Raw genomic sequence first — 26,445 nt, forward strand, 5'->3', positions numbered from 1 at the left:
AAACAGATCTGTGAGTTTATCTTGAGGAAGTTCCTGTAGCACCTCTTGACGTACACACTGTCACTGGGACAGATCAGGTGGCAGTTGCATGAGCTCATGTGTTATTGTTTTCTCAGCATGTGTGTGGCACATATCTATGCGTCATTATCAGTGTGTGGAAAATTTTATATCTGTTGGGTTCACGCTCACATCACTCCGGATCTGTTTCCCCTTCTTTCGCTGGGGTTGGTGACATTTACATGCAAAATTACTGCTTATCTGAAAGAGAGAATGGCAGAGAGACAAACAGAGAAAGAGAGGGGGGTATTGTCTGATCTGACTTGTTACGCTGACGTGTTGTGAAACTCTTGATGCAATCAGACTCTTTGTTCTGAATTGTCCTGTGACTGGAATACTGTCATTTTTCAGAGAAGAAATCATCATCAATCTCTTTTTTTTATCTACACTGGCAGAGCCTTTGTATAACACACAACTGTTTTAAATTGTAAAGGCCCATCCATGGAAAAGTTATCTTAGCAGTTGTAAACTTTTCTATCTCCTCGGAGAGAAACATTTTGATGAAGAAATTAGGTCTCTGAAAAAAGTGGATGATTTTATCAAAGTTAAGTTTCTGTCTGATATTTCTTGCCTCATGTTGGGTAGATTACTTACTTGGCTGAGATTAGTTGTCATTATGCTTGCCTTTTCTCTTTTTGCGTATTAGATTGTCCTTTGGACTGTTTAAATGCAAAGTTTGTGTTTTTCTCTCCTCTAGGTATGTTACCCAAACCCTTTGGTTATTCCCTGGCAGAAATAACTTGCTGGTCTCCCAGTGATCTTAGCCTATTCCTGCTGACCCAGATTTCCACTTAAAAACTGGCAAAACATAATCTAAATGCCAGCTGGCAAGTGTTAACACACACTTATCTCAGGGTCCTTCTAGATGAAATTAATTCCCTCTCCTTGAAGATATCTAAGCCTTTTAACCTAAACTCAGCCACAGTTTTAACTTTCCAAACCCTTATTCTGAACTGAAATCTATTTTTATCCTAGCGATTGAATCTCAAAGGAATAGTTTGACATTTTGGAGAAAATTATTTTTCACTGTCTTACAGGGAGTTTGATAATATCTGAACAAAAACTGCAGATGAGAAAATCAGTCTAAAACTTGAAGTGCATGGATGACAGTTTTTGGTCTTACAAGGGGCTATGTGCCGTACTTTTTCTTGACAGAGCGTGCTATGCTAAGCTAACTGTCTACTGGCTTTAGCTTCACTGAACAGACAGCAGTGAGGAGCAGTATTGCTCTTCTCATCTTATTCTCGGAAAGAGAATGAATAAGTGCATTTCCCAAACTGTTCTACTACTGCTCTTCTACTTCTTTAAAGGAGCTGCTTGCAAGTTTTGCCATCACTACATAGGCAACATTAGCAAGAACAGCTTTTTAGTTAACAGTCAAGAAGAAACTTTGCCAGTTCAGCATCAAACTTCATTCCTTTACTCACCAACAGCTGTCTCCAGTGGTGGAAAACAACAGCAATGTTTTGCCTCTAGTTCTGTCACTTCTTTTCTTCTAATGAAGTTAGCATGTTAACCTGCTAGCCTCAGCACAGCCAGCCTGTCCTGTCACTTTCTGACTTACTGTAGGGCCCAGACTACCTTGAAGAAGTAGTGCTACCCAGAGGGTGTATTCTAACCTCTTGCTCAGTAAACAGCAAGAAAGCACTTTCAGTGGCACAGAAAATGTAAAAATAGCCCATGCAGGCGCAATACTTTGTAGCAAAACACTTCTTACAGTAATAAAACATTAAATGAAATGTTGGCAGATAAGACTAAGATAACTCAGGTCAAATAAAAGTCTTTGTTTTGCTCATTATCACATGCAATCTCTCAGGGGCTTTAACAATGGTTACAGTCTTAAAACAAGGAAGGACTACACAAAACAAAAAAGGAAAACTTACAGGAAGAGGAAGAAAAAAGTGGAAGACAATCTAAGCAAGGAAGTTCAGTGGTGATCGGAACTATTAAAAACAATTGCAGAACTTTGTGACAGAAATACAGTCTAACAGTTGGATTATATATTGAGTCAAGTTAAGACATAACAAGACCAGGATAATAAGCCCAGTAAAATATTTCCATAGAGTTCTTGAGAAAGTAGTTGCAGAAAAAAGGGAGATGTTTCAAATAATTTGGAACCTTTAAATTCACAGGCTCTGACAGATGTAGGTCCTTACTGCTCTGTGACTGCTCCAGTGAGAGCAACCAGCCTTACACAACAGAACACGCAGTAACAGAAGCAAAGCAGCAACTGCAGGAAACCATGGAGTTTCACAGCAGTAAAGAAATGATATACAGCCAGCAGCTTGCAAGAAGGTGTTTGAACCACTCGACAACAACTCAATAATGCATTACCACTGACAGTTATTGCATGTAATTATATTCTCAATGGGTCATTACCAAAAAACAGTTTTGATCTGCGTTACTGCGTCATGCGTAGTTTTTGTTGGGGTGTTTATGATGTTGCCAGATTTTTCGGCTCAGTGTGGGCGTATGTGTGTTTGTGTTTGTGTGTGTGTGTGTGTGTGTGTGTGTGTTTGTCTCTGTTCACTGATGGGAAGTGAGGACAGAATTCAGGCAGATAGATGGGAAACACAGGCAGAAGAACACGGACAAAACATTGTGACTCAGTTTCCAACGCCTGAGTCACATGTACACCTAAACACAGGATGTCTGGAATCAAGTCTGTATTCATTATTTATGTATCCGAGTATTGATCTGCTTTAAATATTAATATAATGGAGAGAAAACTTGGAATGTAGAGCTAAGGGTTGTCAAGTTCAGACTGTAACTTCATCGCCATGGAATCACTTTTCCTGTTTTCTTTAAAACAGATTAGCCGTTTGATCTGTTTTTGCAGTTTGTGCCTTTGCATCCTCTCTGAGATTAAGGTCATGTTTTAGTAAAACAAAGGCTTCTTTTATTAACATAGGCAACCTAATTGTTTGCTCATTTTGACTTTATTTTGAGTTTATTTTTCAGAATATACAATCAGGGAATATGAGATGGAGCACTAAAAATAAACAAAGGTAACATGTAGTTAAAGTATTTCCTCTCTTCTTTTTCAGCTCTGTATTACCAGATGAGAAGTGACAATGTAATCAGTTTGCCTCAGAGATCATGAGGCAGAGGGCAGAGACAGTTAATATAGCAATCAAGCAGGGACATGAAACCGGCAGAACTCTCCACATCATTTCAATGTTTAACCCGGGATTACTTTATGATCTTAGTCTCATTTCTAGGGCCCATGTCCTTGTCTACCCTCTTCTCCCTCAGCCTGGCAAATTGTGAAGATAGGCCAGATGACACAGTGCTTCTGAGCACCAAAAGGAGTCCAATAATGGAGGGACAGGTGCAGGCTAATGCCCCTTAATCCATAGATATCAACTCAGATTACAAGCCAGAGCCAGGGAACAGTTTTGGAGAAATAGCTGCAGAACTATAGAAGATCATTGCCATACAGCTCACCCCTTACTTGCACATGCAGCACAGCAGACAGTATGTGCAAGTAAGCATTGTTATTTTCTCATATAGGTGCAAGGACAGTCAAGTTTGGGAAAAAAATTTGTTTGAACTGATGTTGGAATACATTTTAAGAAATGCATCCACAGGAGCTCTTAAAAACCAGTCATAATGTCAGATATCAACACCCATGCAGAAATGATAAGTACAAGCACAACTCTGTCAATGTGTGAGTCTGTCATTCTGTGTTTGTTTGATTTGTAATTTTTTGGGGATGGAAATGTTTCAAAGAGCTGTCGTATGTCATTTGGAAATATTATAAACTGGCACCAAGCCTGCATTATGCGTTTGCTTCACATCTGTGTGTCTGCAAGTTGATATTATTGAAGTCGGCATCGCAGGAATGTTGCTGCTGTGTCGCCCTCTGCACAAACACAAACTTCCTCCTTCTGCACCCCACTCTTCTCCTCCTCCTCTTCCTCTTCCACCCCTCTCCTCTGCTCTGCCTTCCCATACACACTGCAGACACACGGATGTGCCAAACTAAACATGAAGCAGAGTCCCTCTCCCTGGATGCGACTTGAACATGGTTGAATATAGAATTCTTGGCTTTGTGGAAAAAAAAATCCAGCCTTAAGTCGGCCGTGGGATGCAGTGCTGCTGGATGCTTCCTGTGTCTGTATTTTTACACTGTTTATTAGATGACTGTGTTTCGCAGACTTAGAGATATTTGAGGCGTTAATAGTGAATTCTAGCATGAATTCAGGCTGCTGCGATCTTTGTATTATCAAGCCTAAATCAACTTAAGTTAGTGGACAGTGGACTGTTGACTGTGTTTGCACTAGAGGTTGTTGCAGGATGACATTATTTTTTTTTACTCCCTCGTGCCTGCTAAGCTGCTCCAAGGAGACAGAGCAGCACCTCTTTATCACCCCATCATCTCTGAACTGAGTAAATACCGCATCTCAGGGGTCAAAAGTCCAGCGCTGTCCTCACAGTTCTGTGTTAACACATTATAGTCTCTGTGTACACAGACAAGGGAACACACTCTCTTCATCTCTGTCACACACCAATACATGTGTTGGACTGAACCATTAAGCTTGACAGTTCAGAGCTGTGCATGTAATGCAGTATGTGCCTGGGTGGCCCTCCACTGTGACCTCCATTACATGGATCATTGTCCAACTGGGAGCCTGATATACCACTAATGAAACTGTGCCTGCTGACAAAATAGAAATAGAAAACTTCTTTCTGGTAGATTGCTGTTTGATTGACATTAATTCATTTATATTCCAGAGACAGACACAGCTTTATTGCAGCACTCTCAGCGAGTCAAGGCAAGTTCTAGTTGTCTTGTAGTTGAAGAGAAAACAGAAAAGTGATGTATTTGTGAAGAAGGGAGGATGAGAGGAGATGTGGACCGAGAGAAGATAGTCCTCCAGGTAGAGAGAACACAGTAAACACAACCTGACAGCCTGTGATTTTTTGCTGTATATTTCACCAGCCCACAGAGAATGTATGTGTGCATGTGTGTGTGTGTGTGTGAGAATTTTTGTCTGCTTTTCCGTCCTGTCATAACACAAGAACTCTGCATTCTCTTTGGAGGCTATTTTTCAGCCCTGAGGGTATAGACTTGTGCTACTGACACGTGCTGCTGTTGATAACAGGTTCCTGCACTCAAGAGACTCTGTTCATTAGCTCAATGAGCGCAGGTTGGATTATTTTTCTAACTAGTTCAAATACACACTTTGAAGCAACTATAATCAATATTTTATTTGTTTATTTATTGTTTCTTTTAGTGGTGAACCCACTGATCATTTCACCCCACTCTGCCTCTCCCCTCAGCTCTACAGGGGTTTGTGGTGGGGCTGAGCAGTTAATTAAGATATTATCAAAAATTCAACATGACCAAGTGCAATATCTGAATCACAGGAACTGTAATTTTTTGGTAAAGGTAAAAGGTGTCACCACATACCAGTGCAAAGGACACAGACCCCATCAAAAATAACATCATATTATCACATAATATTCAAAGATTTTCACTAAAATCATGACTCATACCACAGTTGCAATACCTGTCAAAATAATAACAATATGATTTTGTGTGTGTGTGTGTGTGTGTGTGTGTGTGTGTGTGTCATCCAGCCTTAGTTTGTAGCCTTTTTCAGCTTTTTCAGGTTTTACTGCCTGCAGTATTACTGTTTCAGTTCACTTTCAACAATCTCATAGTGCTGTTTTGGGTCACTACAGGCTGCTCTTTGAAGTGAAAAGGCTCTAAAAACAAGGAAACAAGGAAAATTTAAAACGAGTATATTATATTGGATTTTATTTTGCCAGATGGCCACAAACAGAACCCCCAAGAAATGAAAATGTTGCTCCATGTGTGCTGAGGCAACTATAAGCAAGTATGCTGTTCACCTTTCAAGCTTTCAAGGGGTATTGTGTTGTATTTATAGCTTGTTTCCTCTGCCCCCAAGACGAGGACTGCTAGCTAGCAAACATGAATGTAAATAATGGTCTTGTTAAATTATTAAACAAATCAGCCATGCAAATGTTATACGAGAATGCAACTGCACTCAGTGTGTTTATAAGGCATCAGAGTACATGTAGTGTATTTAAGTATAGCTTTGTTTTTATAAGAGAACTCCATGGGATACTTTTAATTAGTGGATAATGTGCCATTTTCGTTTATTGCAATAGAAACTACGTGATTCAGCCAATAACCCAATCAATCCCCACTGAGAAGTTGTAAAATGAGTGTGTGCCTATCTAAATGAACTTGTTATGTTTAAAGAATGATGCAGACAGCCTGTAAGCAGTATTAACTGCACAGAAATGGCAGCAACAATGATAATGTACATAGTTCTGGTATAAGTGCACATATAGTAGATGACATATTTTTTCAGTGATGTGGTGGTAGAAGACAAATATCAACCATTCCTGGTCAGCAGGATGTTTACCAGTCGAACACCAGCAGTACAGAGTGTAGACACTGAATGTTCTTTTCAAGTTGCTGTCATTTGAAGGCACATTAAATATCCTGTGCAACAACTTGCTTATAACAACCTTTGCGAATTATCTCTGACATCACTGAGCCACTTAGCACAGCCAGCTCCTCGAGCATTTATAGATCATACAGCACACCACTCCAGGCAAAGGAACAATAGAAAGTTAACCGTTATTTTTATTACAATTATATCTGCACTCTGGCACAGCCGCACCAAAAATAAGTTGTTATGCAAAATGTTCATCACCATTCCTGTTTTTCCCCTTGATGATTCACTAGATGCTATCAGTTGCCTGTCTGTCTTCTAACAGTTTTTGTGACACATTACCACCTGCCTGCCCAGCGTGCTGAATCTCCGCTCACCTCCTGCATGAATCAGTTATACTATATTCATCCTGTTTGTCTCACCCCAACAGAAACTGACAGAATGTTCGAGAATATTGTGTATCACAGTTTTCAGAAGTAGGAGAAGCTTTGAACCTTTCCTCCCCTACCCCTCAGATGGAATTTTGCAAGCTGGAATATCCTGTGATGGTGAGGTGTTAGAGGAAGGGAAGATTAGCTGGCACTGGTCACTGGATGGAGTACGCCTGATTGGGAAATGCTAAGGAAATATGCAGTCTGACCTGCATTACCTAATGTTAATGGAAGGAAGGAAAGACAGATGGAAGGTAAACATACAGACAGACAGATAGTTAGTTATAGATAGATATAGTTAGAGAGTTGAGCATTTGACTGTACTTCCTGGGTCTTGTTAAGCAGCTGTGAAGAAGCATGGGAAGGGTGGAATCAAGACAGAGATTGCTCTGTTTGTGGGTAGATAGTGATGAAGGATGTAAAGTGGCAATATGAGTTTTTAGGGAATGTGTAAGGTTAAAGAACAAATGGGAAAAAAAAGGTGCAATGAAGAGGTAATGACAGATGAGAATTCAATTCGATTTGATGTGGGAGATTTGATGATGCAGGAAGAAAATTTTGAGACACAGGTTTGAAGAGAATATTAATCAGAACACACAGAGGGAAGAAAATGGGTTGGTGAAGGAGAACGAGAATGATCAGGATAAAGAAGGAAAGGTGGAGGATGAAGAAGAGAGAAATGGATTGAAAGGAACAGACTGGAATCGAAGGTCAAAATAAAGCCTTACAAAGATACCTCACCTTTTGACATAACAGCTGTTGCCTGCAGACCCCACGACCCTGTGATTGACCTTACAAATAGAGCCTTGCAAGCTAGATGGTCGCACATACACACTCATGCACCTTCAGATACCAGAATAATCTTAGTTGACAGCTGTTAGACAGACCCCTCTAAATTAGAAGTGTTAACAATCTCAGACCAGCCACCACATGTAGTACAAAACAGCTCCTTGACGATTTACGAATTTGTGTTTTAATTTAGGTTTTATTGAGCGTGAGCGTCTGCTTACTGTTTGCTGTCGGTTCGGGGGTTAGAGTCAGACACTAGTTATATAGCAAGGGGAAATTTTCCATGCATTTATAGAGAAACATTTACACGCAGATGGTGAAAACATGTGGAAGCATGCACTGCAGTTTCACACAGCAATTAGTTTGCAACTAAATGATGTGTGTGTGTGTGAATGTGTGAGCAGTGCTGTGAGCGCTTGTTGCAGCCAGCTGTGTACAAGTGAGGAGATTTCCGTTAAGAAATTAAGCAGACTGGAGGGGTGAATCCAATGGAGTTGAGCACAGAAATAGAGAGAAATTCACACTGCTGGCTTAATTCAGTCAATGTTCATGATTATCTTTTGAACGCTACTTCCTCATGAACAAGTTTCAGATCTAAAAGGATTAAATACACTTGTTGCCATGGCAGCAGTTATTTGAATACCACCATGTTTGTTTATTATAATAAAAAAGGGACAGGCATTTTTAATATTTCTGTTTGAAATGTTCTGTTAATGTACAATTTTTATTAACGTTGTACCATGATAATATTTTGGACAGGTTTTCATCCGCCTACTTACCCACAGCATTCGTTTCCTGTCAACAGTTAGAAATATAGCACATTTTAAAGTATTGGTAGATGGCCCTTTTTAACATTTTATCCAGAGCTGTCACTCTGTGTTGCCAAGGTCAGGCAAACATCAGTGAAGTATTGCAAGGCACTGATGATCATCATTCATTATCACAACAACCTGTTGTGTTGAGTCCAGAGATGTTGCATACCAGGTGATTGGATATGCAGTCTGTGGAACATACATTATATACTACAGTGTAGTGTGTGTGAGTGTGAGAAGGATTTACTTTATAATGCAGTTTCATCTTGATGAGTCACACTGCCACACATGATTAACACTAATTTCATTAGTTTCCAATGTTGCACACAGTCAGAGATCTCATTTAAATAATCTAACATTGCCTCAGTGATGCAATGACCGCATATGTTTTACAAAGGCTGATGATTATATCACCGTATCTGACCTAGTTAGACACATTTTTTACATTTTTATTCATGTTGTTAGAATGCCTTGTACTCAAAGCTATAATACATGTACAGATCATAGCAGCCTACACAACTTTCCATTTATCACACAGGGTTACATAAGTCCACCAGCTGCCTCCAATATAACATACTGATAATTTGCTCTGTACCTATGAGTTAGCAGTTAGCAGTGATGGCTATCTGAAATCTGTGGGGACTTGCACGCTCAACAACACTTGCATTCCACTTGGACATGTCCAGATTTGCTGCTTCCACACATATGCTCTGGAGCTCTTTCACATCTCTTTCATGCTGACCTGATACTGTGCTGTACTGTGTCTCCAGGTTAAAAAAAGAAATTATATAGAAACACACAGGTTAAAAAGATAACAGATACAGACAAGTTCAGACAAGTTCAGTTAACACGGAAAGGAATGTGAAAAATAAGGAACTGAAAGCTACAGGCTTTTTACATATTTATGGAGGAATAGGTAATAGTACGCAATCCTGTGTTAACGTCTTTGAATCAAATCAAATATAAAGTCAAGAAATAAATTGAAGATATGACCAACAAACACTTTTTTTTTCAATTTCATGAAACTTTTGCCTTTGATCAATACGAACAGATGTTGAAAGCTTTGAACATCTTAAGCTAAGGTTTGGGTTTATTACGTTTGAATAAAAAAGTTGAACCTTTATCAGAACTGTCACTTACAAAGCATAAATTTCTTGAGTTTGAAATTGAGCCAGGTCAGACTAGTTTGAGTGCAGGCCTGTTTGGCACCTCAGACTCCACACCCTTATTTCCAACACAGTTTGTGCCAAAGCTCTACCTTTGGTTCAGTGGTGTAGCTCAGTTTGAAGCTCTGTCTGTGTTGTTTCTGCTTGGAGTTTGTATATTCTCCTGTGGGTTTGAGTGAGTTTCTTCAGACAGTGTGGAGGCAGGCAGGTCAAGTGAATTGGGAATTTTAAGAGGGATACACACAGTCTCTATTGCAATACACAATAATGTCAACTAGGAATAATTTGAAATTTTGGGAATTACACCTTATTGTTTTCATGTGGAGAGTTAAATGAGAAGGTTGATATAATTTGTATGTTGGATAGCTTTGTTTATTATCCTTTTTTCCTTTAAATAAAAAGCTAGAGCCAGTGTCCAATTAGCTTGTCTTAGCATTAAGACTGAAAACAGGTGGAACAAACTAGCCTGGTTTTGTCCAAAGCTTAAAAATACACCTTTGGGATTAAACAAATGACAAACAACATGCTAATTAATGAGCTTAGAGATGCTGATAGGATTCTATTTTATTTACTTTTCTACTTTATAGTGAGCCAAGCTAGCTGTTTCCTTTTGCTTCCAGTCTTTAGTCTGAGCCAGTTGTCTCCTGGCACCATAGTTAACAGATAGAAATAGAACCAATTTCGATCTTCTCATCTAACTGTTGGCAAGAAAGCAAATAATTGCATTTCCCAAAACGTTGAGCTACTCTTTAAACATGTACTTTTCAAAAGACCAATTCCACTATGTAAAGATCTCTCTGTTTGCAGAGTCTCCTCCAGAGAGGACAGGACGCCGACGCAGTATGCCAGGCAGCTCCTCTGACAAGACCACACCCGCCATGGAGGCCACGTCCACTGCTGCCACACCTTTTAGAGTCACCGTGAGTACTGTGAGTGTGTTCTTCTGTACTGCCTCTGTCTTCTCTATTTGTTTTACCCTCTGGCTTTCTCTTTGTATCCACCTTAGTTTGCCTGAGCAGGCTGTTAGTTATATATCAGTGTCGACAGAATCCTGGTCTGGTGTCCAGATGGACCCATGCCAATCTGAAACTCGTTTACTTCAAATATTGGAATGGGACCTTTGATGTTTGGCGTCTGCACATCATGCATCTTGGGCTTATGTTCAGCACAGTATCCTCCATTGACTTTTCACATCCGGTGTGATTTCACATTGCATTTCACGCTGAATTATGTTCACGTGCTTCAAGCAAGCTAACACACACACACACACACTTCCACACCTGTGCACACACACAACGTCGTCACTCACTAACTTCTAAGCACACTGTCTCTCCTCGTCTCTGTCAAACATGCACGCACATGCAGCAGGCCTTTGTCTGTCATCTTGCTCTAATTCAAAACCAGTATGCTTTCTGCCATGTTTAATTCAACAGATAAACAGCCAGTTAATGAAGCAAAAAATTCTGTTATGAGTCATCAATTTAAAGCTAATTAGCAGTGCATATTCCCATTAATAAATAATGAGTGGGGAGATGACGACCCAGAGGTGAACTGTAAACAGTAGATGTTAAGCCAGCAGGGCCAGGGACATGCAGCACTCAGTCTCTCATAAACAATCCTCCAACTTCATGTAAACTTTCTGCTTTTTGAAATTACACTAATGGGCCAAGTTAAGTGCTAAAACACATTATATTACTATAATACTAAACTATACTCTGAAAATAGAAAAGATATTCTTATTTCTTTCAGTTCCTCCTTTTTGATTCCTTTTTTTAATCACTTCAGCACTCGGTTTCGCTAAAAGATCGTGTTCAGTCTCAAAAACCCCAAAAAACCCAAAGTGGGATGCCTCCAAGGCTTAGTAAAAGCTCACAGTAAGTAAAAAAAACAAAAGTAGGCTAGACCCACTGTTATTGGACCACCAGCTGAGTGAGAATAGAGTCTTTCACTGAACTGAAACAGTTGTAACTTTATTTTTGGAGTAACACATATAAATTACCACAGCTTGATGATGCCAAACTCTCATCTGTTCATATAAAAAAGTGTAAATGATGTTTCCGGGGGAATGGTTACCCGCTGTGTGTGTGTGACTGCATGCATTTTTGTGTCTCTCTCTGACTGATTTATTCCAATTTAAATTTGTTTTTCATAGGGATGTGAATTTAGTCACCGAGCAGTGTTTTTTTTTACATGACTAGGAATGAATGAGTAGATATATAGAGAGAGATGTAAAAAAGAAAAGAAGAACGGAAAGCTAGTAGGAGGCACATAGGGTCAGATGGAAGGGCTAAATATTGATTAAGTGTCTCTTAAGCAGCTCCTCGTACTCTCCGGGGAAGAGAGAGCGAAGAGGAACACTGCAGCAAAGTCATCCTGTCTCAATCACATGACCACTTCACTTACTTCTGTGGGCTTATTGCTAAGCAGCACTTCTTGCACAAAGATTCCTCAGACAGTGTTTGACCCTCTCCTGCACTTTTCCTCATACTGCCCCCTTCTGGCCTCTGATTGTAGCACAGCTAACTTTTTGATCTGTTGGGTTCCGTTGAATACAAACAAATAAACTAATAAGATTTGACTTAAATAGAGTTGATTTTCAGCTTAAATTGTTTAATTTTAAGGACAACAAGTAAAAAATGTGTAAGGACACCAGTATGATTTTGCAGATCTATCAAATTCTGAGTATAGATAGTACTGTAGAAAGACACAATACAGTATATGGATGGATGGACAGAGGAAAAGGATGCAGGCATGGTGGCACACACAAATGTTGGAATGAAAACAGGAAGACAAGTAGGCAGGCACTCGTTTTCTCCTCCTTCTCTCCTGCATCTCCCACTTTTAGCAATGACAAACCACCCCTCACTTTTCTCCCTCCAGTGAAAAGAGTTGTGGTGACATCTAAAGTACCCCTCCCAGGCCTTGAGCTAAATCTGTCAAAATGTTTTTCTCTCATGTTCTTTGCAGACTGGCTTTAGTGTCTGCACACACAAGTGGATTCCACGTGCATGCTCACACACGGACACACACACACACACATATGCATAAGCACATCCTTCAGTGCTTCTCAAAAACAATTTCTCACCAGCAGGCATGGACAAAAACTAAAATCTCTTCCAAGCCTAATCTTCCACAACCAATTCAGAAATAGTAGAAGACTGCATATATTAAATATAAAAGTTACAACTTAGTAGTTTTTCTTATTCAGTGCTTGTTTAAAGAGCTGACAAACAAACCTTATCTAAGTCTGTCACGTCCATGTCCCACTGATTGCACTAGCTGGCTGGATTGATTCTCAATTGTGACTTAGCTCCTTATCCAATCTCTCACCGACTCCTGTTCTCCCTACCTCTTCTCTCCTCTCAGATAATAGCAGGGGGTCTAATTGGACAGGTATGTCTCTTGTTTTCATCAGGTTGTGCTACAGGAGGACGATAGAGGTTGATGTGGAGGGAGGGAACACCCTGCTGATTGTCCAGGCACTGATTCTATCAGGCTCCATTAAGGAAGCCTGGAATTGCCAAGCCAAGGGAATAGAATTAACTTGTTGCTAGCATTTGCTTTAATTTCATGAAAAAAAAGCACTGCGATAAAATTGAGCTGTCCTCTTATTGCTGATTTAAAAGGCATGGACAGGCTGAGATTACAATCAAGTATGCAAGCCTATTATGCACTCACACACACACACAGGGGCATGCACAGAGATAACACATCTGCACTGTAAACAAGGTACGATAGTAAATATGGACAAACACATTCTTTCCACAGCCATCAAATTCCCTTCAGAGATAGTACAGTAAGCCAGAGGCTGGAGAGTTGGTGAAAACCAGGCTTTCCTCCCCTTCGAGGATGCATGTTGAATCAGATTATTCCATCCCCTCCTTCCCCTAATTAGCTGTCAACTGTAGAAATGTGGAATAATTAAAGAGCTCATTGAAATTCACACTAACATGGGATACTGTAATGCCCCCTGTCAGGTTGCACTGGCTGTAATAGCCTTATCATGTTTCTGAGTATAAGTAGGTGTTTGCAAAATGAAAGGTAAAGGGCCAGACAGCAAAAGCACTAATATGTATGGAAGACCAAACACAGCAATGTGGTGTCATAAATTAATTAATGGGGGGATCTCAACATTATGTGCATCCTGTTTTTTTTTGTTTGTTTTTTTTTGTCCATTCATGCATTGATATTTATTCAACCGAGCTCCACTGGGACATTCTTTTCCCATGAGACAATTTACCGCATTTCTTTACAACACAATAGAATATTGACATGATGTATGACATCTCAGTAGGTGTCAGTTTTTATTGTATGTTGTAGCTGCTGGCCATGTTGCTTTTCAGACCTGACTACACACAGCAAGACATAATGGGGAGAGGGTCAAGCTTTACACATCAGTGCGTTTGTCACGGAATGTCAGTCGTCATTTTTTAGATATGTAATTACTGATGTCATATGGAAACATCCACTGAAATGAGGACCGCTCAGAATATAAACACGGGAGGGTCCCACAGGTCTGTAATTCTACCCTTTGACCATCTTTTATTTCAGCTCTAGCTTGATTCTCTCTGCAGCCGGTGCCGTGCTCTGCTGAGCCCTGATCTGCCGGCAACCTTGTCACTCATTTGCTGCACTTTTCTCCTCACTTTCCTCCTCATTTAGTTTCATTCTATTGCTTTTTCTATCAACTCATGCTCTGCCACCTCCACATTGTGCTCCACTTTTTCCATTTATCCTGCTCCGTTAGCACATCCCTTCCTGGCAGGAACTCACTGTCATTTTCTCAATTTTTTGACTGGTCTCACCTCTATTTCTGTCCTCTCTCTTTTTCTCTATATGTCTCTCTCTTTATTTGTCTCCCTGCATATTTTTTCCTCTTGCTCTCTCAGTCATCCAGTATGAGTAGGTGCTGAAGGCAAATTAAATGCTAACATTTTTGCAGTGCTCCCAGTGTGTCATGTCTCCCTTGGGGTTTAATCTAGTGTTAATATAGACATCACTCATCCTTCCCGACTGATTTTTAAGTGGGAGAATAGGCTGTTCATATCTGCTGACCTTCACCCCGTCCAGTAGCTCCAAAAGAGCTTTGACAGGCAGATGGAATTAGTTAGAGAGTCGTGTTTTTAATGTCACATTGCTATCCACGTGCACTTTAGAGGGTGAAAGAGAGAACGAGGAATACAAAATAATCAGAGAAATGATAGGTTTGTCTACCTTCCTGGCTCCTCTCTTTCTCCCCCCCCCTCCCACTCATCAGAGTCTATCCATCAGGGGAAGGAGAGAAGTAAAAACCGAACGAGCAGCTACTAATCAATCCACCTCGCCTACAGGAACAGGTTTCTATTCACTGACTTATTTCTGCAGATGGGGAAAAAGAGAAGCTTTTTAATTTGTTAGCTGTGAATATGCCAACAGCAGCAGGCACACACACTCTCTAGGGGCTGCAGGGAGGAGGCATGGAATTACTATGACTTTAGAGGGGATTGTGAATGATGATATGCGGAAATGAGAAAAGGTGTGTGTCTGTGTTTGCGCAAATGCGTGCGTGTTATTGATTTTTCTACCACATCACCATCTTTGCCAAGAAAAAATCAAAATCCCCTGCCTCTCCTTAGGTCCTCACGTCATGTTGTCAAGGAAATAATCTCGACGGTCATGCTAAACACAGTCAAAGGAACAATAATCTTTCTGCACAGTCTGACTCATATTTGTCATTGTTTAGAATGGCGCCTATGCTTATTTAACCAAATACCCACATACTCACATGCACGTATGGAGTGAATGATGTATTTATATGGCTAATATTTAAGAGAGGGAGAGAGAGTTTTATTCAGAAAACTACCCTGTCGAGATCCTGTAATGTCTCGCTCACTAAGTGCAGTGACTCAGCCCTGTTCATTTAGCTAATAGCCCTGAGCAGAGTTCGCTGATGGCAGGTAGCAATAGTTAGCCATTTGCTGCCCACTTGTCTGTAAGCTTACATATACCACACCATCATGTCGGCTAGATTAACCTAGAACACTAAAGTTCACTTTTGTAACACTGTCACTAACGTCAGGTATATTTTACCCGATGTAACATACCCAAAAAAAAAAAAAAATACTTCTCATCAAAATATGTAAAAGTACAACAATACATGGCAGTTTGAAGTACTTTTCTTTCATTTCCATGTATACAACATCTCACAAAATGAAAAAAAGGTATCATGGGGAGGCTCTATAAAAAGGCTCTTAAATTAGTGAAAAATTAGGTAGTTGTTAACAAAAAATTCCTAAAAAAAACAATAATGGTGCTGGGAACTTGTTCTTCGGTCAAACCGTTCTTGGGACATGTGAGCCTTGTCCTGTGAAGTTACAGGCTCCCTGCATCACTGATAACTCTGGGTGAGATTAACAAAAAAATTCATTTTTTGAGAGGGGGGGAATGACCAGGTGACTATATAAAAAAATTATCACTAAGTGATATTTATTCATACCCATAACTAAAGTAAGCTGTTTCAGGTTATGTTTATATCACTACAACAAATCACCCGAAACGCGTGCCTGTAGAAAAAAACAGGGATGGGAGCAGGGAAACACGCCTACCTTCACTAACGTCAGTGAGCACCCTGAAGCTACCCAAGGACCCAACTCAGACAGCAGCAACACAATGAAAATAATGTGAACACAATCGTGTGGGTGAAAATCACCCGATGTTAATGTTCTAGGGTTAAGAGTAACTAACTATAAAATGTGACAGTTATTAAGTATGGACACAATAGCCATTGCTCATAATGATAAGTGGTGAGCAGTGTGTTTTGTTTTATCATGTTTTAGGTAACACAATGACAATGCATAAGATCCCCCTACAACCTTAAAAAATCAGCAGTAGCAGCACATATAGTACGAATTGCGGACAATGTGTGGTATATACCTGTTTTCATAGTACAGAAAACTGTTTTCCCCTTCTGTACTAACAGGAAATAATATAAATAATATACTTGCATTATAGGCTGTCAATCGGAATGTGACTTTGAAATGCCACCACCAGTTTCACCTCATAAAAAGAACACAATGTGTGTGTAGGAATTTAAAGGGGTACTGGACTTTCATAAAGAGTTGCTTGATCCTGCATTGCCCATAATGCAGCTCTTTAGCATCGTTTCTCAGACTTTTTCCTGCCTGGGAAAATCACACAGCTTTCAAACTCTTTGCCCCAGTTTGTAACACAGGCTCTCTGCCATAAATTTGTAGTTTCCAAGCCCAAACTAAGTTATTCTGTCAGACTTTAGAGAGCTCCCTCCAGAGCCACAGATGAAATTATACAACTGCTTCTACAGGCTGAGTAGTTCTCCCCATGACTGGTAAACTTCAGGTGGAAAATTGATGGAGTGAGCCTTTATTTATTTTTTTGGTCTTGTTTTCCAAGATTTTCCTCAAGCTGTCTCACCACCACATGCAGTTCATTGTAGCATTTACAAGATGTAAGTAGCTGCTCCATTAATATACTAATAATATATAATTAATATATAACTGTTTTGAGTATATTTATATATTTATAAGTCAGTGTGAAGACTAAAAACTCTCTGGGAATTGAGACACTGCTGTTGATTTTAGTCACATATGCGCACACTAATGAACCATTGACACTCCCATGATTGGCGTGAGTTTAAATATACTGACATTAGCATGTCTTTGTTCCTAGCCCAGAGTGCTCCGTGATGACAGGTGTTGTTCATCAGGATGCTGTGGCTCCTCTGTGATCAGCTGGCAGGCTGTCTAGAAGTCACTCTCTAATTAACCCTATTCTGTTGTTGCCCGGGGCGACCTATTTGCACTGTAGGCGGTAATTATACAGGTGTGATAATGGCCTGACTGGGACGGAGGGAGGTCCTTTCGCTGCGTGTCACCTGTCACTGTCTTGTGAAATGTGTGCATGCATTAGAATGACATAAGGTTAAAGCACTGTAGGTATGTCTGTGAGGTTTTATGAGCGTCTTCACCAATCTGTCATTCATGAAGGTGCTCAGTCTATTACTCAGCTGCTGTGTTGTTTGGTTGTAATAAAATCTGCACCTGAGCCTGAGCACTGCCCAGTTTAGTACTTTGTCCTGCATACTGGCTCACTTGTTAAATTCTGTCTTCTTCGTGCTGCCCTCCTAAGTTTCTCTATCAACTCTCTGATACACCATCTTTATTCTGACTCTTTCTTTTTCATCCTCTTCTCCTTCTTGATCTTTTACCCTGCACTGAAATCTAAAAAAAAAAAAAAAGAGCTGGGAACACGATCTGTTTTTTTGTGTGCTGTGTGTCTAAAAAACTTGCAACATCCTGCGATTTCTGCACCACATCTCATTTGTTCATATTCTCTCGCTCTTAATGCCAGCCAACAGTTGCCATGGAGACGGCGAGGTGCTTGGGGGAGTGTGATTGCAGATGTTAGAAGAAGTAAACACATAGACTCAAGACAAAGAGCAGAATGAGCAAACTAATAAAGGGGTGTATCCATTGAATTAGTGTATGAAAATGATTACAAAACACACAGCGTTTGTTCGTCGCACAATTTGTCACAAATGCAGACATAACAAGCACTGTGGGAGACGACCTGTAATTGCACCAGAAGTATTACCCACCGGCTTGTAATGCTCTTTGTGAATCCTCTTTTAGTTTGTTAGTTTTATGTCGCTTTGTATTCAGGACATACATTGTGTCTGACCTTGTCCTGACTTCTCTGATGAGCATCACTCACAGTCTGATGTGAAGATCTATACTCATTTGTTTACCCTTGAACTACTCATGACATTAGGCCTCACCAAATTCAGGATGTGGTGCGTAAATGTTGGTATTAATATGTCCTGTCCTGCTGCCAAGTTGAGCTTAATGATTGATACCTTGGAGCCTCCCCCCAAAAACTTGCAGTGACACGGTTTTATTGACTGTCTTTGTCTCTCTCCGTCAGGGCTTTCTAAGTCGACGGCTGAAGGGCTCGATAAAACGCACCAAGAGTCAACCCAAACTTGACCGCAACTCCAGCTTCAGACACATCCTTCCTGGCTTCAGGAGTGTTGACAATGACAGGTAGGTGTTTGTTCGTTGCAGTGATGCTGGTGTGTGTTCTTGTATGCTGGATTTGTCCATGTGTCTTCTATCCTGGTGCCTCTCTCTGTCTGATGGCTGGTTATTCAGGTCACTGTTGACATTCTGTGTTGTGTTGTCAGTATATTGTAAAAACCAGCGAATCCTGACTCTCCAATCTGTCACTTCTAATATGTCTCGCTCCTCCTCTCTTTCTCACTGTAACACATGAATCTCCTTTCCTCTCCTCTGTTCTGTCATGGCATGTTTGGTTTATGTTAGAGTTGAGGAATCAACTCATGCAACTCTCTGCATCGAGGTTGTACGTGTGCTGAAATATGATTTGTTTGCTTTGTCTCGCTATTAGGGCGATTTCAACATACTGTTGACAAGTTACATTGCTTGACAATGTACTAAGAACCACAAGTCACATCACAGAAACAAAGCTTTCTCTAACCAGTCACATGGCAGTCTGTTAGGAACAAACAACCCACTTCCCAAAACAGCCTCAGCATCCTTGGATGTGTTAGCTATTACTACACACCACATACTATTGTTTTTCGATTAAAGCCAGATACTTACAGTATGAGACACTAGTGCACTCACTGAGTAACCTTTTTTGTGTTGGCACCGAAAGCACCAACACAAAAGCCACAACGACCTAAATGCAAAGACTTGTTGTGGATAGGCCAGATGTTCATGCTTTGGTCCCAGTAATACATGACACATGCTGTTGTGATTGGCCTAAGAAATAAGGACAGTGGATACAAACATTTCACACTGCATGATTTATTAGGATTTAGACTGATGAGATCAAAGAATTGTATTTATTTTTAGTTACTGCATTTATCTAAAGGAGCAATTTGTAAGATTTGTTATCGCTACTAGCATTAACAGCTTTTTGCCTACCAGTCTAGAAGAAACACTATAAATTTAGAAAAAAAAAAATTGTCAAACTTTATTCCAGGAGTTGTCTCCAACTCTTGAGGACAATGGAAATGTTTTGCTCCTGGCTGTATCACTTCTTTTCTTCTGCTGAAGAAGCTAGCCCCAACCAGTCTCATCACTTTCTGATTGCTACTCACTGTAGTGTCCAGACTGCCTTAGGAAGTGCACTGCTCAGAGGGTGTATTCTAACCCTTCTGTTGTAAACACAATGATGGCTGAAGCCTTGGCAAGTGACCATCACCACTCCTAGCAAGAAGCCATGTTCAGTGGTAGAGAAAACAAACATACCTTTTTAAATTGGTTTTCTGTTTGTATACATTTCTTGATATTTTTTTTGTATCTGAATCCAATATGTTTGGTTAAAGCTCAACAGAAATGACAATCTTAATTTCAATTGTGATATATATTAATATAGTGATATGCAAGTAGGGCTGGGTACTGAACTTTGGTTCTTTTATCGCACTGACCAAAATGCTTTAATACTACCTGGTATTGAAAGATGCCTTGTTTTTCGGTGCCAAGTTTTGATACCAAGGAGTTAATCACATGATCAGGATCTGATAATGCTGCAGGTGATTGGCTGTAACGTTACATGCAGTATAGGCATGCAGGAAAAATACTTACGTGGTTACACTCAGTCAATCTGTATTGTGAACTACTGTGTGTGTGTTGAAGCAGTTAAAAAAGTTTGTCTTCATTTTAGCAAGATTGATGCTAGTAGAGCGTGATGCAATATTTGCAAAAAGGACATTGTTGTTAAAGCTGGCAACACGATGAATTTGATGAAGCATTTGAACGTGCACGGAATCAGTTTAAAAGCAGAAAGGTGCTTTGTGTTCAACTGCAGGAAGATTTAAAGTTCCACAGCATGCAGCAGTGAGCGTTAGACACTGACTTGTCACTTGTTCTTTTGCACTCACAGTTCTTTTGCACTGAAAAATATTTGTTGTATATTTTTTATGTTAGAAAACTGCTTTGAGTGGAAAAATGCCAAAGCTGAAAAATAAAACTCAAGAGTTGTACCATTATATGTAATGTCGTTTTCTTGAACTTATTTTATAAAATTGGTGTCAAAAAAAGCATTGTTCAGGAACTGGTATTGAAGTCAAGGTATCTGTATTGGTACCGGTATTGGAAATGTTTGAACAATACCCAGCCCTATATGCAAGAAAATTATCATGATAAAATAGTGCCTCCAAGGTCTCCCACTGTACTAAAGCTCAAGTGTTGTCCCTCACTTGTAAGTCCCTTTGTCCTCACTCAGCATGCAGCCTCACATATGTTTCTGTCAGTTCTTGCCACCTCTGGCCTCAGTCTAAACTGTACAGATGTATGTTGAGTCTTCTGCCCACAGCACCACCCATGTGATAGTGTTTTGCTTCAGGCTGTGATAATTGCCAGTTTCTGATAACTTCTCCCAATTTCCTCAGGGGCACAGGCACTTGGCAAACATTTGCCCTCGCCTGACAATGTCAATTAGAATTTCAGACCAGGCTGCGATGACCTGTAATTGCATTGCCTGCTCACTCTGGATTTTTGATGGTCTTTCCATTCATGAGCGAGAAACAGCTATCATTCCCAGAACCTATCTTTGCTGTGTCTGGAAAAAAGCCAAGGTGTCCATCTGTGGGGTTTAATTAATGGAGGTGCAGCGTTTGAAGAGATGCTCCATGGCTTTTGGTTTCAAAACTTGGAGCTGAATGGCTGCCTCTCTTCGTACTTTTAATGAGGCATTAACATCACTGTCAAACTATCACAAGGGAACACTACCAATTGTTCAGCGTGGAACATGGTGAACTGTTCCTCTGGTGCAGGCAGACAAAATGAGCTCATACCTCTTCTTTTGTCCCACTGTCTTTTCTCATTTCTTTCCCACTTCTATTCATTTTTTATAGCTTCTGTCTTTCTAACCTCACTACCTTCTATCCATTTCAAACTCATCACTCTCCAATTTGAGCCCTCCTTTTCTCCATTTTTCAAATAGTAGTAAGGTTTCCTAACCTATCAGCGTTTATGTGTTTCCCTCTGATAAAGCGCTCAGGGTAGACAGCAAATATCGGACAGGAAATTGGAATGTCCAGGAGGGTGTCTTATCTCACCTGGTTTAACACAGAAACAGACGCACTACACACACCTCATTTGCAAATACACAAGCTGACTCGTATATAATGATAGGTCTCAATACACATATCCTCATGCAGTAGAAGAAGAGAGAAATGCCACTCTGGTGCTTCCACTCTTCTAGGACGTAGAAGAAGAAATATATATTGTAGTTCGTGTGTATGTGTGTGCCTGTGTGTGTGTGCTTTTGTGTTTGTGTGAAAAAGAGGGAGAAAGCATGAAAAAGATGCAGAATGAGAGAGTAATGTGCTGTGAGAGGAGTCAGTGACACTCCCTGTCAAGCCTGGGAGCAGCCTCCCCACAGGGTAGAAAATACTGCAGAAGAAGACAGGCTTGGGAACTGGCAGAAGAGGGAAGAGAGATGATGAGACAAAGTGGCAACGGAGGGAGGGAATCCTATACCCTGAAAAGTCCCTGGTGTGCAGATGTGCAGCCTTGAATGTGAGAGATGCAGAGAACATTTAGAATTCACTGTACATCTCAAACACCGGCCACTGTTGTATCTCATTGTACATGATTTGTTATGAAAGTTATGTATATTTATGAGGTTTATTACTCTGAATAATCTTAAAATAATTTTAAAATAAAATAACTACATTTAACAGCCATATATTTGTTGGTATTTCTATAATAATTATTTGAGGAGAGAGCAGACACTCACATTTTCAGTGTGTGTGTGTTAGCTGTGATGACATTGTTAGGCCTTGTAGCCTTGGGCGGTCTCAGGAGAGAGACCTGCAGATGAGGAGCAGCTGGACTTCGCAAATGAAATATTCATCTGTGCTAATCAGTCGCTGGACACTCCTTATCTGTAGCAAAGCAGAAATGCAGCGATGTGTGCGTGCCCACACCAACACTGTACACATACAAAACAAATTATTAGTTTATTTTCCATTAATTTACTTTTTAAATACATCTTGAAAATTTTGTCTCCTTATTTTTTCATGGTATCACCTAGAGGTAGGCTAAATGTCAGGGTGCACAATTTTCCACTCTAGCTTTTACTGTGGCAGTCGAGGTAATTATAAGGGCAAAAAATGGGAAACCTGGTCCACAGTGCAAGTTAGAGTGAGCTGAATAACTGTAGAAGCTTCACTGCTCAAAAGCTACTCATAAATAGAATGAAATGAGGCAGTTCCAGATTCACGGATGCTTTTGTGGGTTGAGGACGTTATTATTGTGGTTAACAAGGAGAATATAATACCAGTGAGTTACCAGCAAATACCAGATACACACAAATACGTATTTATATCAATATCTGGGTTGTATGACATAACTACAAACCTTAACTTTGTAACTGTTAATCAAATTAAAGTGGTAAAAACATTACGTTACCATCTACTCTGTATCAACAACTAGGATGACCACACAAAGGTGTTTCAACATAAGAAAAAAATGATATAGCAAGTCATTTGTGATGTCAGATCACAAACAAATATTCTGAATATCAGGTATACTAACAGCAGATGTCGCTTTGCAGTTGTAAAAGATACAATTTATCATTGACACTGTGTTTGTTTCATTATAATCAAGTCCCTCCATGCAGTGGTCTGTCATTTCTTTGTGCACTGACCTGATAATGTCCTGTATGCATTTTGTTGCTCTCTGCTGCTCTGATCTGCTCTACACGTTTTTCTAATATCAGAGAGGATCTGACCCTTACTAGCTTCCGCGCTCTCATCTGATCGACACTGACCTTGCCTGGACACGCTGATGAATATCATAGTGGCTGCAGTGTGTGGGCTTTTAAATTCTGTAGCAGAGTGCCCTGGTTGGACAGTGCAGCGCATGGTGGGGTCGGTCCTTTCATATTTTTTCAAGAAGCACTTGGCAGATATTATTTTTAGAGACAGAAATTAATTTTTCTAATTCAAAATGGTAGTATTTGCCTTTGCCTTTCTGTATTTGTAGTTTAGATTTATACAGAGGACATTGTTTTATCTCAAGGCAGAACGTTTATATTAACACTAGCACTGGAGCAGTGTTTTTATTTGTTGGTTCATGTTTGACGTGATGCACCTTCCTGCTGAACATCTCCCTGCACCCACCCACCCCCAAAAAAGTACTACTTAGTTCTGTGTTTCTTTCAGTCATGTTCCTGTCTCTCACTCTCTCCTTGCTGCTTTCTGCCTTATTGCATCATGCCAGATGTTTCTGGCCATTGTAATTCAGGGTAATTTACGTATTGTTTGACTCATTAAGGGTACAAGCAAGAAGTGCTTCTGTGTGTGTGTGTGTGTGTGTGTGTCTGTGTCTGGATCTTGACTGACGTTGACAGTACTGTGCTCCTGCTGAACCACATCTACAAAATATCACCCCCTACATTAATACATGTGCATTTACACACACACACCCACACATTTTACACACTGTTGTGCACTTACAGCTTCCCTGAAAGCAGCAAAGTCATGTATGACATCATTGCTGTTGACAGTATCCATCCTCCATCTTCCTGTCTGTCCAGCCCCTCACCTTGTAATAGGAATACGTGTCTGTCTGGATTTTGTGGCCACAGTGGTGGCTGGATATAACTGACTGATTGTGATTATGTGTTTTTGATTCTGTGTCTGTAATTGTATGCATATCTGTGTGTGTGTGTGTGTGTGTGTGTGTGTGTGTGTGTGTGTAACTGCAGTTCTCAGCACTGTGGGCACCAATGACTCATGCGTTTTTATGGAAAGACTGCTTCAATAACACAGCAGGAAACCTTTTTTTGCCATCACTCACAGACTTCAGCTCTGAATATTAGCAGATGGATAAAGTGGCTGAACAGATTTGTTACATCCGTATTTCTCTTCCTGTTTCTGTCCTCTGTCTCGCTTGCCTCAGACAATCTGCTCAGCATATCCTTTAATTATGTTTGCATTGCAGGGAACACTATACCATACACTGAGTGATCTCATAGATGCATGCTGCGAGACGCTGCTGTACAAATTAAGGGGGTATAGACAATGGATGGCCTTAATAAAATGTCCAAATTAACAACTGAGACAGATAAGATAAATGCATTCTAACACTGACTTGAAACACAAGGAAAGTTAATACACATTAGCTTTGACTTATTAGTACCTACCAGCCATTTGCAGCTGCTACCAGGATTTTAAAGTAACAGTGTATTTGTCCCAATAGACCCTCTGCCTTCATCATAGTACCGAGATCTGGGTTTCTAGTTCAAATTAGCATTAATACAGCTGTCTCTAGCTATGAACAGTAGGGAGGCTGATAACAGTAGCCATGTTGCTAAGGCTACCACTAGCAGCCAGTAACAGCTGATTCACTGTCTGTTTGATAATCTAAACAAATTCCACATTTCCTGGCAGTGGCTTCTATAAAATGAGCAGAGGTGAAACTGTCTTACTTTACTATATTACTACTACATACTGTATTCTTCTTTGTGACAGCAGCACCAACAGTAATACCACTTGGAAAGTCTGTGGGGAACTACTTAAAGCTTAAAGCTACTTAAAGATACTGAGTGAAGTGAGTAGTCTTAATTGCCCCAATCCATAAAAAGTGAAATGTTCTGATTAGTCTGACTTATTTTCACATTTTATTATTAATTTAACTGTGTGTATATATATATATATATATATATATATATATATATATATAATTCTGTGGTAGGAAGACTTATATTTTCTTCTATATTTTCTTTTTTTCCCTGAAAATTAGGTGTTTTGAAAAATAGTGACATTATGTATTATGGTATGTAATAATTACAAAATCTTTCTTCATTGAAAGGTCATTGAAAGACCTACATACATTTCCATTAGCAATTCTGTGTCATGTCACAGGACAGAACCTCTTGTGGTAGCAAGAGCAACAGCCCTGGAACCATTGTTATTTTATATGTGAAAATAATGAGGTCAGATTGTTCTGACTGTTCTGATTGTTCAAGTACCTCTTGAGACATGACAGTCTCTACATAGCAACATGGACATTTTTCATACCATTTTATAGATAGTAGGAGCCATGTTGTAGTATTGAGTGGTGTCTACTCTCATTAGGGTCTTGAATGTCCAAATATGTTCCAAATATACTGCTTGTTTATTCTTTAGACTGGCAACCATAATGTTCAATTTCAGTGACCATATAAGGTAGTGAAGCGGTGGTACAGTATCAACATGTGTGCTGTAAGAAGCTTTACCTCTGAATGGCTGCCTGTAACAGGATTCAAGGGCCCTTAATACAAACCCCCTGTCATCTCTCCATAAAGCTGCAGCAATGGGTACCATGGTAATTGTTGCAGGTGGGGGTGTTAGAGCATATATATGTGTGTGTGTGAGAAAGATGGAAAGAGAGCAGCATAGTGAGAGAGAGACATCCATCCATAAATCCAATAAAGTGATGACATTTAGAGTTATTAAATTCTGTAAACATTCCCCAGGTGGTCCGACTGTAATATCCAACCTTTTCTATTGCTGCTTCCCTTCTTCCTCTCCCTATCTCCCTCCACATCTCACTCACTTACTTACTGACATTCAGTTTTTGCTCTCCGCGCATCCCAAAGTCTATTAACCCCTCATATTATAAGTCCGTGCCACTTTTCACTTTGACTTTCTCCTCTTGCTCTTGTGTTTATTTCGTCTGTCTCTCTGGTGCATTTCTGCTTTGCTGTCATTCGTCATTTTGGT

At 40.0% G+C, this 26,445-nt stretch overlaps 1 protein-coding gene across 7 annotated transcripts in view; it reads left to right on the plus strand.

Moving 5' to 3' along the window:
* Nucleotides 1-26,445, plus strand: part of dab2ipb (DAB2 interacting protein b) — a 124,931-nt gene that overhangs the window by 35,234 nt on the left and 63,252 nt on the right. For 4 of the 7 annotated variants that reach the window (XM_051072963.1, XM_051072967.1, XM_051072962.1 and 1 more), the window contains exons 2-3: nt 10,497-10,618; nt 18,627-18,745. In XM_051072963.1, the coding sequence (XP_050928920.1) occupies nt 10,497-10,618; nt 18,627-18,745 (241 nt within the window). The remainder of the gene's footprint in view (nt 1-10,496; nt 10,619-18,626; nt 18,746-26,445) is intronic. The other 3 variants (XM_051072964.1, XM_051072968.1, XM_018685265.2) reach the window with 1 other exon arrangement.

Source organism: Lates calcarifer, linkage group LG9 (genome assembly GCF_001640805.2).
Source record: "Lates calcarifer isolate ASB-BC8 linkage group LG9, TLL_Latcal_v3, whole genome shotgun sequence".
NCBI lineage: Eukaryota > Metazoa > Chordata > Actinopteri > Centropomidae > Lates > Lates calcarifer.